General features: G+C 41.7%; 1 protein-coding gene across 1 annotated transcript in view; it reads left to right on the top strand.

Annotated features, from left to right (window-relative positions):
• Window positions 1-325: 325 nt before the first annotated feature.
• The window catches only part of USP47 (ubiquitin specific peptidase 47), a gene marked incomplete at its 5' end in the record, with an annotated part of 24,486 nt that continues 9,298 nt past the window's right edge, over window positions 326-15,513 (top strand). Inside the window, 16 exons of the mRNA XM_009084195.1 lie at window positions 326-442; window positions 1,511-1,649; window positions 2,874-2,970; window positions 3,472-3,617; window positions 4,266-4,345; window positions 5,122-5,271; window positions 9,438-9,533; window positions 9,621-9,773; window positions 10,335-10,502; window positions 10,666-10,797; window positions 11,467-11,543; window positions 11,867-11,922; window positions 12,655-12,806; window positions 13,561-13,665; window positions 14,641-14,848; window positions 15,262-15,377. Coding sequence (XP_009082443.1) covers window positions 326-442; window positions 1,511-1,649; window positions 2,874-2,970; window positions 3,472-3,617; window positions 4,266-4,345; window positions 5,122-5,271; window positions 9,438-9,533; window positions 9,621-9,773; window positions 10,335-10,502; window positions 10,666-10,797; window positions 11,467-11,543; window positions 11,867-11,922; window positions 12,655-12,806; window positions 13,561-13,665; window positions 14,641-14,848; window positions 15,262-15,377 — 1,992 coding nt within the window. The remainder of the gene's footprint in view (window positions 443-1,510; window positions 1,650-2,873; window positions 2,971-3,471; window positions 3,618-4,265; window positions 4,346-5,121; window positions 5,272-9,437; window positions 9,534-9,620; window positions 9,774-10,334; window positions 10,503-10,665; window positions 10,798-11,466; window positions 11,544-11,866; window positions 11,923-12,654; window positions 12,807-13,560; window positions 13,666-14,640; window positions 14,849-15,261; window positions 15,378-15,513) is intronic.

Below are 15,513 nucleotides of genomic sequence, written 5' to 3'. Positions count from 1 at the left end.
TGAAGGGAATTCTTTCCTTTTTTAAAGAAAAAGCATCTGCAGACTGCACAGGACACTGAATGTTGTGGTGTCCACAAGAAACCTGTAGGCCAGTGTGATGGCTCCTGAACAGATAACCAACTCCTGAGGATTAAGCTGCACTGTTTCTTAGACTGTTCCCACGCTATTTCTGTAGTCATGATGAGTGTGTTTTGTTTGTACTGGATAATTATTTATTCTCATGTAATCTTAATGTGTCAGAAGCTACTTCAGGCCATGTGCTTGGATGGAATCTACCAGTTGCATACAGATCTGTTTGGAAAAGTGTTTTTTGTTTTACTTTTAGCAGACTCCAATAGATCAGAACAGTGACAAAACTATTCTTGATGCTGGTTTTGAGCCAGGGAAGAAAAATTTTCTGCTTTTGACAGACAAAGATGGTGAACAGCCTCATACAATGCCAGTAAGTAAAACCTTCACTCAGCTGTGTAAGCTCATGTTGGGAGGAGAGAGGTGTATGTGCTTTGTGTTGCTCTTGTGAGCTCAGGAAATAGCATAAAATTGGGCTTTGGGAACCTTCTCAACAGGCTTTGACTCCTGTTTGACACTCCTAGGTTTCTCCTGAGTAGGACCAATTGTACCAAGTCAGCATAATGAGTCACTGTCACTTTCAATTCACTCCTGTCAAATATTTGTTGTGCTTTGCTGCAAGTGGTTTCCTAAGGTTATATAATTAATTAATCCTTGACATGTTCAGAGATAAACCTTAACAATGCAGGTTTAATCATATGGCTAATTCTTTTCCTCTGGGTGTTGGAAAGCAATGTTAGGCCTCACTGACAGAATCCTCAGTCCTTTACCAGCAGCAGTTACCTGCTGCCAAGACTGCCTTCTGGGAAGAAGAGAGATGAGTTGTCTGTGTTGCTAGAAGTAACTTTGTCACAAAAAATTTTTGAAATTTCCTGTTCCTCAGATGCGTGGTATGGTGAAAGATGAACACAGCTGCAATATTTCTGATCAAGGATCAGATAGACTAGTAATATGTTAAGATTTATGACACAGCTCTTGGTCAGTGTAATGCTGGCCTAGTTAGCCTTTGTTGTGGACTTCAGCTGTCTGAAGAAGGGGGAAAAACCCCACCTGTAAATACTTGTGCACAAGATGAGAATTCCAGGGTGATTTTGGAAGAATATTGGCTTGAAATTTTTAAATTCTGCAAAACTCTTATTCTGTGTTTCAGTGCAGAAAACCTGAGATGTAAGAGATGATAAATTGCAGACTTGCTTGTTGTATGCATTGTACTACTCTATGTGGTTGTGCAGTGTTCCGAGGGGCATTTGCTTCCAGCCACAGGAAGCTCAGTGTCTCGAGGGGTGGGAACTGGAAGGGCAGGACTGAAGTTACACGAGCCACTGTGTGATGTGCCTAGCAAGGCTGATTTCTCAGGCACAGGGGGGAAGTAAGGCCTGTAGGTGCTTCAGTAAAGGGCTCCTGCATAGCTTGCATAAAACGTGTGTGTTTGTGTTCTCAGGAGGAGTCAGGTACGACAGATGATGGTGCCCAGGAGAGATTTATAGGCCCTCTGCCAAGGGAAGGCTCTGTGGGATGTACCAGTGACTACGTCAGCCAGAGTTACTCCTGTTCTTCAGCCCTGTGCAAGTCAGAGACAGGTACAGTGCTCTGTCTCCTGAAGGCTGTGCTAACTTGTGGTGTTTCTAGCACCCTTTCAAATAGCAGCACTTCGGGATATTTTTAAATACATTTCAATTTCTTTTGAAAAACCACATCACTATGATGTTTTCTGTCATGTTCAGAAACAGAAGAGCTGTATTCTATCCTTTTCTTACTTGGTGCAGTGCCCTGCAAACTCAGGGCCCCACTTTTCAGTATCCACCTGCTCCTGTGCCCCTGTCTGAGCTGTCAGGGTTGTACTGGCACAAATCCCTCGAGCTGTGTGTTCCTGTGGACCAAATTCAGTGAGCAGGCACAGAGATGACATTCACACCAGTTCACACCTGCTTAAGGGTTTTTTGTTTGACAGATAGAGTGTATCTGCCATGTACCTTTTTGTGACTGAACAGAACTGAGAAGACCTTTATAGGGTAATAAATACCTGTGTTTGAACTCAGTCTGTGCACAGGACATGTCTGTGTTCTGGAGAGCTGCCTCCTCGTGGCTAGGAGTTGTTTTTGTAGATACTAAGAGCTGCAGAGTATAAATAGTCATATTTTGGTTCTTCATTATGCTGTGCTTCAGTATATGCTCCTTGCTTAGCAATTTACATGTTTTGGAGAAAATCTGTAAGTTGCAGTTAACATTAATAAAAGTCAATACATTTTCAGCTACCAAAAATGACACTGATTTTTAGTAGTTTAGTTAGGTTTTTCTAATCAGTTATGAAGGGTGAAGTGTTTAGAAGAATAGTGTTGTGGGGGCACTTTGGAGGGCTTTTACTTCTAGTTGAGACAATAGTACACACCAATGGGGACACAAGTTATATTTATGTTGTTATTGGAGACTTCTGGCTGACATCAGACAGTAGGTAACCTAGGGCACAGCTGTTTCTTAAGGAATTCTAGTTTATTCTGTTTAATATTTACAGTTATCTGTGTCCCCATTGGTGTTCAGCATTAGATGTTGGTTATTATCATGGAGCATAATCCTATGCTTTGTGTCATTCAGGCAGATTATTTCTGTTGTGTAAATTATTTCTCTGTTGCTCTCAGAAATGAGCAATTGTAATTTTACCTCAATCTTTATAGCAGAAATGGCAAGAGAAGGATGCAGTTCTTGCATAACAGTCACAGTATTGTTTTCTTGTCAGGTGTTTTAATTCTGAGAGCAATTTCCCATCTGTTTGCCTTATTTCCATCTCATTCTTCTTGTATTTTCAGGCTATGTGGGGCTAGTAAATCAAGCAATGACTTGCTACTTGAACAGCCTTCTGCAGACACTTTTCATGACTCCTGAATTTAGAAATGCACTGTATAAGTGAGTATATAGAATCAAAAACTGCTCTGAAGTTTCTGCTGGTGTCTGTTGGTGGGAGACCCTTTGGAACTCCTGTCAAAGTTTCCTTACTTGGGTACTGAAAAACTGGAAAGTCAAGCTGGAAACACTTCCAAATCATATCTGCTTAAAAGCTTCAGGTTTTTAGTAAAACATAAGTTTTTATTGGTTGTGGCATGGACAAGTTTTTAAAGAATCCTGAAAGCATCAAAATTGAAGTTAAATTTGGTACTAAGTGTGGTTCATGTCTGCACTGAAGCACTTGAGAATTTTCATTTGCTTGTGCTAGATTTGCACATGTAAAGAACAGCATTGCCATTTACTGCAGAAATGGAAGGAATTGCATTTGACTTCTCCCAAGAGCAGAGCTGCAGTTAACCTCTGATATGTCAGACTCCTTGCAGTGTAAGAAATGCTGATTTAGGTGCCTCTGAGTAGTGTTTTCAAAGCATTTTAATTGTCCTCTGCCTTGTGTGCCAATAGGTGGGAGTTTGAAGAGTCTGAAGAAGACCCTGAGAGGAGTATCCCCTACCAGCTTCAAAGGTTGTTTGTTTTGCTGCAGACCAGCAAGAAAAGGGCAATTGAAACAACAGATGTTACCCGGAGTTTTGGATGGGATAGCAGTGAAGGTAAGGTGCAGCTATTAAGCTTGTGTGGTCTGCCTCAGCAGCTGCACTGCCTCAGGGGAATCCAGGTGGCCTGAGTGGATACTCTGCTGGGTGTGATTTCTAGAGGAATGTCATCTGAGGCTCTCAAAGTAAAACACATTCTGTCAGTTGTTAAGTGTTCATAAAGAAGTAGCTCTTGATGAGAAACTTGTTTCTGTTGTGCATCACAAGTGTCAGGTGCACACGCTGCACTTGTGGAATTGCCTGTGTTACTGTCTACTTCAAACCAAACGTTATCTTTTTGGCACATGGTGAAATTTTGCCCCATAACCTGTTGCTTTTTCCATTAGTACATGATGATAAGGAGGTGGAAATTGAGTTTTGGAGAATTAGCACAAAGTGGGACATAAGTCATAAGCAGTTCATTTTACAGCATTGTACCTTAGCATTTCTGTAGTATTTTCCATATTCTTTCTTGTGTACACAGTTCTTGTTTGTGCATGTGAGCAAGTTGGCTGTTAGCCTGCTGGCTGAACTGGAGAGGCAGCTGCTTGTGGAGCGCTGGCCCAGCAAATGGGAAGCTTTTTAGGAAGTATTCCTGGGCTGCATTTAGTATTGGGCCTAATATCATGTCTTGTTTTAATGGAGATTGATTTCCATTTCTAACAGCATGGCAGCAACATGATGTGCAGGAGCTCTGTAGGGTCATGTTTGATGCTTTGGAGCAGAAGTGGAAGCAAACGGAGCAGGTAAGCCTGAAAAACTTGGTTCTTTGTCCAGTGCTGTGGGGTTTGTTGGGTGTTTTAGGGGTGATTGGGAAATACATGCACTGAAACTTAAATAGTGGGTCGTTGAAAACCTGCAGTAATTGCCAGTTCTCTTTGATGCCATAGTTAAGCTACTAGACTGTATGACTTTCAAGAGTGTTGCATGTGTTTACCTCCCCCAGTTAAAGGTGGAATATTCCAGACTGTGGATGCTGAGGTGTCACTCGTGGCACAGAAAGTGGCTGTGTAACTCCTGTGATGGATTCCTTGCTGTCAGTATTTGTTAGGCTGTGCTGTGGGCTCTGGAAGCTCAAGGTCTCCCTTCTAATGCAGGAGCTAGTCAGGAATATCTCCACAGCACGTGGCACATGAAGTGACCAGCCTTTGGGGGCATGTCTGGGGATTGGCACATCCCCCTTTGTCTATCTGCACCTGTCTCGGGAGACACAGGGAAGGAGTTGCAGCATCAGATAAGGCTTGTTGGAAACCAAACTGTCCCGTGGTGGTTTTGTAGTCACTCTTAAGACACAACTGCAGGGTTCACCGTGAGGCTTACGTAGTGTGGTGTGAGGAGCTTTGGTACATGTTTTGGGCAGAAGAAAGCCAAGTCAGGAGCTGGATGTCCTGCTGGGGAGTGCTATTTCAGATGTGTAGCTGTGCAGTTAAGGCTTCCTTAAAGTCATTTTCTTGTAAAGCTGAAGAGAAGAAACATATTATGGTTTATTTCTTTAAAGGTTTGTTGAATGTGTTCGTTTCAGGCTGATCTTATAAACCAACTGTACCAAGGCAAACTGAAGGACTATGTGAGGTGCCTGGAGTGTGGCTATGAAGGCTGGAGGATCGACACGTACCTGGATATCCCTCTGGTCATCCGGCCCTATGGCTCCAGCCAGGCCTTTGCGAGCGTGGTGTGTACTATTGTCTGGCTAATAGTGCATCCATACACACATAGAATACATAATGCCACAGTGGTAGAATTTGTTACGTGGTAAGTATCATCCTAGATACTCCATCTTGGGGTGTTCGTCTTTGTGCAGTGAACCAGCTAGCAAGTTCTAGAAGATTTTTATTTTTTTTTGGCTTTTTGGTTTACTTTTTGGTTTGGTTTTTTTTTTCTTTTGCCCTTCGATGAGTCCTACTGGTGCATGTATAAGGGGAGGGGAAATGCAACTTTATTGCCTTAGGGCTACAGTAATCAATTATTTTCTTCCTGATAAAATCTTCAGCATTTACTTGAGATATTTTTACAAGATCAAAGTTTTATTTGGGTTGTTCTTTATTGGCCCATCTGCTAAATTTCCATAGCATTGTTGAAAATCTCAGTGAAAGAACAGAGTATTGACTTAAAACTCTTAGTTTGATTGCCATGTTGTTGCTGTGCTTTGCAAAGTTCAGTTCTCAAGTAACAGATGCTTTAAACAAGGGATTTTGATCCTGTCAGACATCAGTGTTCATGGTCACTTTGGCTCCAGCACTACTGATGCTGGCAAGCTTGTATCTGGCTTAGTAAATCTGTGGAAGTTCTTTTATTGGATTTTTATTCCACACCCCCAAAAGAAGTGATTACCAACTGCAATTCCACATTTGTAGCTTAGGATGCCTGGACTGTGGCTGGAGGTGTGAGAGTAAGAACACATCCACCAAGGCTTTGAGTAAAGGTTGTTTTAAACAAACATTGTGATTGGCTTGTTTATTAGATATTAAGTATTTTGCCTTATGTATTTAATACACTGACAATATTTTTAAGGCACTAATAGTCCATAATTCTTAACAGTAATTCTGTTAAGAATGGTTGGAGTTGGTTCCAATGCAGTGCAGGTTCCAAGTACTTCAGGCTGTAAATACCAATCCTGAGAAGCAGTGAAAGTGAGGGCACTGATCTCGGAAAAAGGATTCAAGTGAGCAGAGACCTTTGAATTCTTTTAAATATTGCATTAAAATTTTTGAAACCCATCGAGCTGATTGAAGCTGTCTCACTGCAGATTGGTGTTTTGTGGGGGTGGCTTCCCCTTTCACCTTCTAAAGCCAATCTCTAGCAATATTCCCTAAACCAACATTTTTTGTTGTAATTTTTATTCAGCAATGAGATTTTTATGATCTGTTCCAGGAACAAAAACGACTCAGTTCGTGTAGTTGTATTGGCATTTAACAATGCATTGTACATGTGTCTGAAATTTTTTCCCTTGGAACTGGAGAAGTCTATAGTGGAATGCTAAAAAAAAAAGACTTTGTCTATTTGCAAAAGCACAGAAAGCTTGAACAAATAAGAGCTTAAATATCAGATTACATTTAGCAGTATTTGATATTTCTGTAAATCAGCATTTACTGGGTTTACTACACCGAGGAAAAGAGTTTTAAGATTTTTGTTACACAAACTTACATGATTGCAACTTGTACTGATGATTCAATTTTTGAGCTTTTTGAATTCCTACTCTGATTACATTCAGTTGATTCTCCTCCCTGCACTTGTATTATCTCTGGCAGATGTAATTTTTAGCTTTGTAGCTGCAGCAGTGGGGAGATATGGAGGATACTTGCTTTTGGAGAAGGGAAAAATCGCCTGTTTCTAAATGGAATTCTCTGAAGGTAGTATCCTCCATTGATCCATAGAGGATGGTGCTTTAGCAGGTGCAGGTAAAAGGGTGTGAGTAAGAGATCCCAAACTTCACACATGCGCTAATAGGGCTTATGGAAGGGAATGTAAAACTTTTTAGACCTTGCTAGTCAGCTCCTGAGGGAACTTGCAGCAGGCGACACAACCCAAGATAGGGGATCTAAGGAGGATACTACCTTCAAAGAACTCTAGTTAGAGGTAAGTGATTTTCCATTACTTTCTGATAAGAGAGAATGGATGGATGAGCCTCAAGTGAGGTTGATCTGTAAAATGCCATATCAAGGGAATTATCCCACTGTTTGACATTGTGTACTGCCAAAACACTGCACATACCTGACGTGTTGCATTTGCTTCTAAAGATCTCTGCATTGCTTCTCAATGTGTGGGAACATGGGAGAACTGGGAAGGAGAATGTCATGTTTTATTTCCTAATGTGAACTAAGTCTGAAATTCTTCAGTGTGGTCTTAAGGTTTGCATTTGGAGTATTTTTTGATTCCCCACTCCATGCCCCAAATCCATGCAGTGAGGCTGCACAGCTACAGACTCACTGGGGCACCGAGGCCTTGTCAGTGTGTGAATCCAACTGGTTTCTGAGGAGGTGCTTGTGCTGTCTGCACTGTTAAGGGCATGGGGTAAAAAAGCCCTGGATCAGTCTTTTCTTGAGGTTGGTAGAAATATAGGCATAAAAATCAATGGCTTATTTCAGGGAGGTAAACAGGAGCAACAGTTCACACCCTGATTTTTTGTATGGTACTAGTGCCTTTTGTATAGGTGCCTGAATTTAACAGCATTAGACATAAGCTGAAGTGTTTTGCAGTTGAAAAAACCAAAATTTCAAGTTTTGTAGGTGAACAGCTGAAAGTAGATGCAACAGGGAACAGCAGTAAGGCTGAAACTCTTAGCAGAAAACTGGAGATGGCTGTGTAGTACAGGTATTTTGGAGAGGTAGCAAGCACAGCTGTGTCCTGTTAAATGCTGCTACTTTCAACATCTTTTGCATGTCAGCTTTTCTTCTGAGGATGTACATATGCATACAAGCAGTGCAGGGCAAGAATCAGTTTGGACTTGTGTGAGAGCTTACTTTGCAGTGCCCTGGCCAGGCTGAAACTCTTGAAGGCAGAATGTGGATGATGTGATCTTTACTTTTTTCTAAGCTGGATTGATAACAACAAGGTCTTGTATTTCCAGTTGAGCATATGCTTTGAACATGGGAAAACTCTGGAAGTCTGAGGTGGAAGTTAGTCTCTAGAGTTTGAAGTTAGTCTCTAGAGTTCTCCAAGAGCAGTTTTGCCTCGATGCTGTTTGTTGTGTAACTTTCCATAGAGGTTCTAATGCTCCTGTTAATGGGTTTGACAGATTTGCATGTTTACAAATGCAGTATGATCCCTGTCAAACTACTGGCTAGATTTAATGCACGTGTGTGAAGAGGAGCCAGACAATAATTTGAACTGTTTGTTATGGCATTTTAGTATGCTAAATGATAGAAACCTCATAATCAGAATGTTTAAAACTGGATGTGCTCAGAGCTTGGCTGGGCAGTGTGCTTTAAGTTAGACCTGACTGGAGCAGGGGATTAGGATCAGATGATCTCTAGAGATTTTTCAGCCTGTTTTGTTCTTCTGTGAACTATAAAGAAGTTGAAATAGCTTTTGTCATACTAATCTCTAGCTTGATCCTTTGTGCTGTATTTGAAGTGTGTGTGTGGGGCCTGTTGGAACACTGAGGCTGCAGTTCCCAGTGTGAAGGTGACTGCAGAGGGAACACTGACTGAAGGAGCTGCAGAGCAGTGGGATGTGGGGAGATAGGTGGGGCAGCACAGAAACTTTGTCAGGGTTTGGCCGAGTGAACTGTCAGTAGAAAGCAGTGAACTGCTCTGGAACAGGAATTGTATTAAGAGACATCCTAACAGCAGAGCCAACTTTGCTGTGAAGGTTCAGGCAGGGCCCTGAGGAACTGAGTAACGTTTGTGTCCTCCACCTCGTTCCTCCCCCTACACTTACTGGATTGGTATCTGTTGGGAAAAACTCTTTTGGGAGTGCAGAAGAACCATCTCAGTTCTGGGAGAGCAGGGACAAAGCAGGGTTAAAAATAAGCTTCTTTTCACCTCGGTTGACTACAGACATGACTAAATGTGATGTGCAAGATAATAGGAGTAAATGTAACTTGATACTGTGTTTGTTAAAAAAAAAGACAATTGGGCTTGATCAAATACTGAATGAGAGAGAGTTGACAGTAGCTGTGGTTGGGCTGTTTACCTTGAGCTGGGTACAAAGATTGGATCCTCGTCATGTTTCCCTGGTTCTTGTGTCTGTACCAAAATTTGTGTCAATCAAATTTTGGTGGTAGATTTAATTGAAGTACTTGTATATGTTTGCAATCTCATTGTGAATTTGTAGTTGAGATTTATACCTGTGTAGTGAATATTCTTTAAAAATGGGGTAACGTGTGTGTGTTGCCAGGAGGAAGCTCTGCATGCCTTCATTCAGCCCGAGACCCTCGATGGCCCAAATCAGTATTTTTGTGAGCGCTGTAAGAAGAAATGTGATGCAAGGAAGGTAAAGACTGTCCAGATCATCTGTAGAAATGACTTTGGGTCAACACCAGACCTGCCAGTGGAGCTTAATGCTGTCTGTTTCCTTCAGGGCCTGAGGTTCCTGCACTTTCCATATCTGCTGACGCTGCAGCTGAAGAGATTCGACTTCGATTACACCACAATGCACAGGATCAAACTCAACGACCGCATGACCTTCCCAGAGGAGCTGGACATGAGTGTCTTCATCGATGTCGAAGACGAGGTAAACTCTTCTGTTTCAGAGAACAGCATTTCACTTTCTGGAAGCTTCTCATTAAAAAAAGTAATGACATTTTGACCTTATAAACCCATTTAAACAACATTTTTCGTCTCCATAAAGTGTTCTTTAGCCATGGCAGTGCTGCACTTTGAAGGTTTGATATCTGTCCATGTGGTTTTTTTTTTTATATTGCAAAGGAAGCATCTTCTGTAGCCACTGTGGTGTTTCCTGGCTCCATAAGGAAGCTGTTTGAGATTTCTTACATCTGTAAGAAAGTGTACTCAAGTGGTACAGACACAAGTCTCAGGGCTTCTAAGCATATTGCAAATCATTTTTCTGAAACTTGTGTCTGAATCTCCTCACCTCACAAGAGGTGATGTACAGCTTTGAAACTGAACACTGTAGTTAGTCTAGAAATCATTAAGGATTGATTCCCTGGTGCTGAATTGGAGAGGGCTCTAGATTCTTGAGGAATTTCATTGTTTTGCAGACTGGATTTTTTCATTTCACATGGAACAAGGAATAACAGAATGTTTGTAACTTTATGCATGTCTTACTTTTAAGAAGTCTCCTCAGACTGAGAGTTGCACTGACAGTGGAGCTGAAAACGAAGGCAGTTGTCACAGTGATCAGATGAGCAATGATTTTTCTAATGATGATGGAGTTGATGAAGGAATCTGCCTTGAAAGCAATAGTGCAGCAGAAAGGATTTCCAAAGCTGGCAGTGAAAAGGTATGTTTAAGAAAATGTTTGGTTGAATTTGTTCCAGGTGGAGTTATTTTCTTCCAGGGCCAGCATGGTGCTCTGTTTTGGATTTGTGACAGTGCTGATGGCACCAGTGTTGTTCAGCTTGTCTTGATGTGATCCCTATCACACCCTTCTCTTCTCTCCACAGAGTTCTTTACTGTATGAGCTCTTCTCTGTCATGGTTCATTCTGGAAGTGCTGCTGGTGGCCATTATTATGCCTGTATCAAATCCTTCAGTGATGACCAGTGGTACAGCTTTAATGATCAGCATGTTAGCAAGGTAAAAAGAGTATTTTTTAGTTGTCTTTTGTACTCCTAGGTGAAGCAACGCGTTTCTGTTTTGTGGTTTTTCACTTGCATAAAATGAATCTGCTTTTATGTGCAGGTATTTCAATAATTTGCTTAGTTTCATCTTCTCATCCTCATGTCCTGCCATGTGCCTATGTTTCACTGACTGGTTTCTGGGGTGGTTGGTTGTTCATTCGTGTATCAGTGTGTGTGTGTGCTGGGGAGAGGAGTGTTCCTTCCTGCTGGTGTGAAGCCTTTGCACATGCACAGACCAGGCAGGATTTCACATTTTATTTCCTGTGCCTGTGGAGGACACTTGTTGCTTACAGAAGTGTGTGGGTAGGTTTGTCACAGCCTGGGCTGTGCTATCAGACCTGTCCTGCTCGTGCAGGAGTTGTATGTGTCCATAGAAATTTTGCAATCAAGAACTGTGTGTTGTTTCTGTAAGGAGTTCCTACTTTAAAAAGTTTAAAAATAGTATTTTTGCATTCGTTGCAAAATGAAGCAGATCACTTTGAAAGAGCTTTTTAGGAGTCAGCAAAGAAGCCAAATATTAAAGAGTTATTGTGTGTTAATTGTGTAATGCCATTTTTCCTAGTGAGAATAAATGCAGCTCTCTTAGTGGAAGTGTCTCAGATAATCATGAATTTATTTTTTTTAGATAACTCAGGAAGATATTAAGAAGACATATGGAGGATCCTCTGGAAGCAGAGGCTATTATTCCAGTGCTTTTGCCAGGTTGGTAGCACTGTAATATTACTTGTCTCTGGGTGTTTTAGTGTAGCCAAACCAATGGCCAAGGTGCACGTGCTGAATGTATTAGCTTCAGATTAATAGCAGATGCTTCAGAGAATGGTCAGAACTGCCCTGGCTGCTGTTTCAGATCACTGCTATAATGTGATGTTTATTTTTTAACATCCTTTTTGGATGGTCTATTGCTAAAAGATTTACTGCATAACTCCTTACTGAAAAAAAGAAACCCATAAACCCTCAAAGCAGTTCCTGAAGCCAAAATTCCCATCTGTCTGATAAGCTCAGCTACCTGTTCTTTTCTCCACCAGCTCCACAAATGCATACATGCTGATCTATAGGCTGAAGGATCCAACAAGAAATGCAAGTAAGTTACACAACTGCGCTGCAAAAGTTGATTTTTTTTTTTTTTATTTGATTAGTATTGCATGTTTTGATGTTGTTTTTCTCTAGGAAACAAAATGTCCTAAGGTACAGTGATCTGTATTAAGTGCAATATCTATTTTATCACGATGTAGGTATCTTGGGACTTTTACTGCCAACTAATTTGCTTCCTAGAATGGGATTGTCCTGTTTCTACTGTCAGACAGGCTCAAGTGCAGTCATCAGTCTGTGTGTTTCTGTACAGCAGCAAAGCTTCCTGTACTGGTATTGGAATACTAATCTGCTCCTAGCATCTTCTTGTAATGTTGAGGTACAATTAGGGGGAATAAAAGACTGACTACAGTTCAGTCCGAGCCATGAGAAAGAACAGGGCATGGTGTAGTGGGAAATCTGAGTGGAGAGAGGAAGGGGAAAAGGCAAGAAAGATATGTATGATATGTACCCATAATCCTGAGGTGCTGCCACCATGGAAGAAATGTGTTTTTTTAAACTATTGCTTTGCTTTTTACTGACAGAGTTTCTTGAGGCCCATGAGTATCCAGAGCACATCAAACAATTGGTACAGAAAGAGAGAGAACTGGAGGAGCAGGAGAAGAGGCAGCGCGAAGGGGAAAAGGCAAGAAAGATATGTATGATATGTACCCATAATCCTGAGGTGCTGCCACCATGGAAGAAATGTGTTTTTTTAAACTATTGCTTTGCTTTTTACTGACAGAGTTTCTTGAGGCCCATGAGTATCCAGAGCACATCAAACAATTGGTACAGAAAGAGAGAGAACTGGAGGAGCAGGAGAAGAGGCAGCGCGAGATTGAGCGCGTGCAAGGTTTTCCTGCTGAGCTCAGAGCAGCACGTGGCCAGGAGGAAATGGTTCTGCAGTAAACTAGTTTTTACTACAGTGCAAGTACTCCTTGATAGCTGTGTCTGCATTAGCAGTGTGTCTATTGGAAGCCTGTGCACCAGAGGGTTTGCTGAGTTCCTGTCTTTGAGTTCTTATTGAAACCATAACCAAACTGGTTCATCTGACATCTCTTGATTTCAGCACAATTAATTCCAAGGGGTGTGTGGTGTTGCCTGTTAGGTGTTTCCTGCTGCTGAGTCTTTTCCTATTGCAACTCTACTTTTTGAAATGGTGTTTCTTAAACTGATTTTAAGTAGTTATTTGGCAGACTTTTTTCCACCCATAGATGCAGTAGTAACAAACAAAATAGGAGCTCAGTGACTTACAAGCATGGCAGTCAGCTGCTCCGTCTGTGAATCGAGTGATTGTTTCATGAGGAGGTTCTGTCACTGCAGATTATGCGATTCTCTGGGGAAAAAGGAATTTCACATTCCTGGTTGATGTGTGTTTTGTTTTGGAGGATTTGCTGACTGCCTGTTGGTCACAGGATGTTCTGGTTAGAAGTGTTGCACCCCGACATGCAGAGGGACTCAGATACACAAACACACCTCAAAGCCTTTGAGCTTTCTCCCTGTGTAAGCAGCTGGAAGCAAACTGGCCCAGAGCTGAAGATGTGTTACACTAGGTTGTTTGAGTATGGGGTTGTAAGCTTCAATGTACTCTGATCTGAAAGGTATCTGCAGATGCCTTTGTGACCATTTTTCTTCCTTTTGTATTCCCTAGATTAAGTTGTTCTGCATGCATCCCACCAAACAAATAATGATGGAGAACAAACTGGAGGTTCACAAGGACAGGACACTGAAGGAAGCTGTGGAAATAGCTTATAAGGTATGCTGTGCATGACAGAATAGTTTGTGTTAGATGTGGGGTTTGTGCTGTTGTGTGTCTTCAGTGTTTCAGTTTGTAATGCTGTGGGAGTGTTTGGGAGGGTTTGGCTCTGTTGGTTATTTTTTTGTTGGGTATTGGATTTTGGGCATTGGTTCTGGGCAGGTTTTGTGTGGTGGTGGTTTGGTTTTTCAAAAGATGTTCCTGTCAGCTGTCAGTGACCGAGTTTTCTGTTAGTAGCCATCAGGTGATTTGTGACTGGAATGATATACCTGCCCCTTTTAAAGGCAGTGTGAGTTCACATGTCTGTGTTTTAAAACCAGGCAGTGAGAGCTGCAGTTAGGTTCACCATAGCCTTTGTAAGGTGAAATATTTGTATGCAGTGAAAATGTTGTATTAGACAAGAGAATTCTTTTGAGACTCTTCCTGTGTGAACACCAAGGCATCAATGGTCTTTACCTTTCACAGTCAGAAGTGGAAGGCATCAGTTCTTGCTTATCTGCTTGTACTCTTTGGTTCGTGCCCCGTGGCTCCCTCTTGGCTGGGAGAGGCAGAGCCAGGCAGTTCCACATCTGGAATGTGTTAACATCTCTGTGAGATGAGTGAGAGATAGTCAGTGGATATGACTTCCTCAGGCCTCTAAGAGGCCACTTGGTATAACTGATAGGCAATGTGTTCCTCTGAAAATACTTCCAGGACCTGCCTTGGTGTACTATGTACATACTTCTCAAAATTCCCTCTTGGCTGCATCTTGCTGCAGGCTCCTCTTGTGATTTTTGGAAACATGTGTCAGTACTGCATGTCTGTGTGTATCATATCTGATGAGTGTGCACGTGTTTTCCGAAGCCAAAACTGAGATGTGTGAATTGAAAGGACTTGTGGGTGTACATAGTGATCTATTTCTAGCTTACAATGAAAAAAGCTGAACTCACGAGTGCACCATCCTTAAATGACTGGGGGTTTTGTGTGCATGTTTAGCTCATGGATTTGGAGGAGGCTGTGCCTTTGGATTGCTGTCGACTCGTCAAATACGATGAGTTTCACGACTACTTGGAGCGATCGTACGAGGGAGATGAGGATGCAACAATGGGATATTTACTTGGAGGTGTCAAATCAACATACATGTTTGACCTGCTGCTGGAAACAAGAAAACCTGACCAAATCTTCCAGTGCTATAAACCTGGTGGTAAGACATGTAACTTCATCTAGACAGGGCTAGGTGAGGTCATATACTGCACGATGGCAAGAGAGAGAACCTGCAGAGCCTAGAGCTTCAATGTGAGGTGTGGAAGAAGAGAATCTTTGTTGTACTGAACTTTATGAAGTTAATATTCAGAGCTACATAGTTTGCTGTGTTGCTAACTCACTTCTAATTGTTCTGGAGTATACTAAAATTTGTCAAACTGTGGAGTGTTTTTTTCCTCTGGCATTGAAATTGGTCTGAAAATGAAGTTGTGAAATGGGACTGCTTTTCAGGTTCTTACTGTTTGTTTGTATTCAGTGACACCCCTTAGCACATCAGGCAGGTGTATGTGTGTTTGCTTTGTCTGTTGAATTTTCTCTTTTTACACTTGTGGTTTTTTTCCCTCTTCCCTACAGAGGTCATGGTAAAGGTTCACGTAGTCGACCTAAAGGCTGAATCTGTTGCTCCTCCAATAAATGTCCGAGCTTATTTGAGTCAAACAGTTTCAGAATTTAAACAACTAATTTCTAAGGTAATTTGCAGTCATTAAGGACTTGTATTACAGACTTTTCCCTCGTTCTGACTGTCAAGATGTATCATCATGTCATGTTTAAACGAGTCTGCAGTTTGTGCCGATCACACCGTGAGCTGTGCAGTAGGGTTAGGTG

The sequence above is a fragment of the Acanthisitta chloris genome, unplaced genomic scaffold (assembly GCF_000695815.1).
Source record: "Acanthisitta chloris isolate BGI_N310 unplaced genomic scaffold, ASM69581v1 scaffold43521, whole genome shotgun sequence".
Classification (NCBI taxonomy): Eukaryota; Metazoa; Chordata; class Aves; order Passeriformes; family Acanthisittidae; genus Acanthisitta; species Acanthisitta chloris.
Note: the sequence above shows the minus strand (reverse complement) of the source record. Positions and strands in the feature narration are given on the sequence as shown.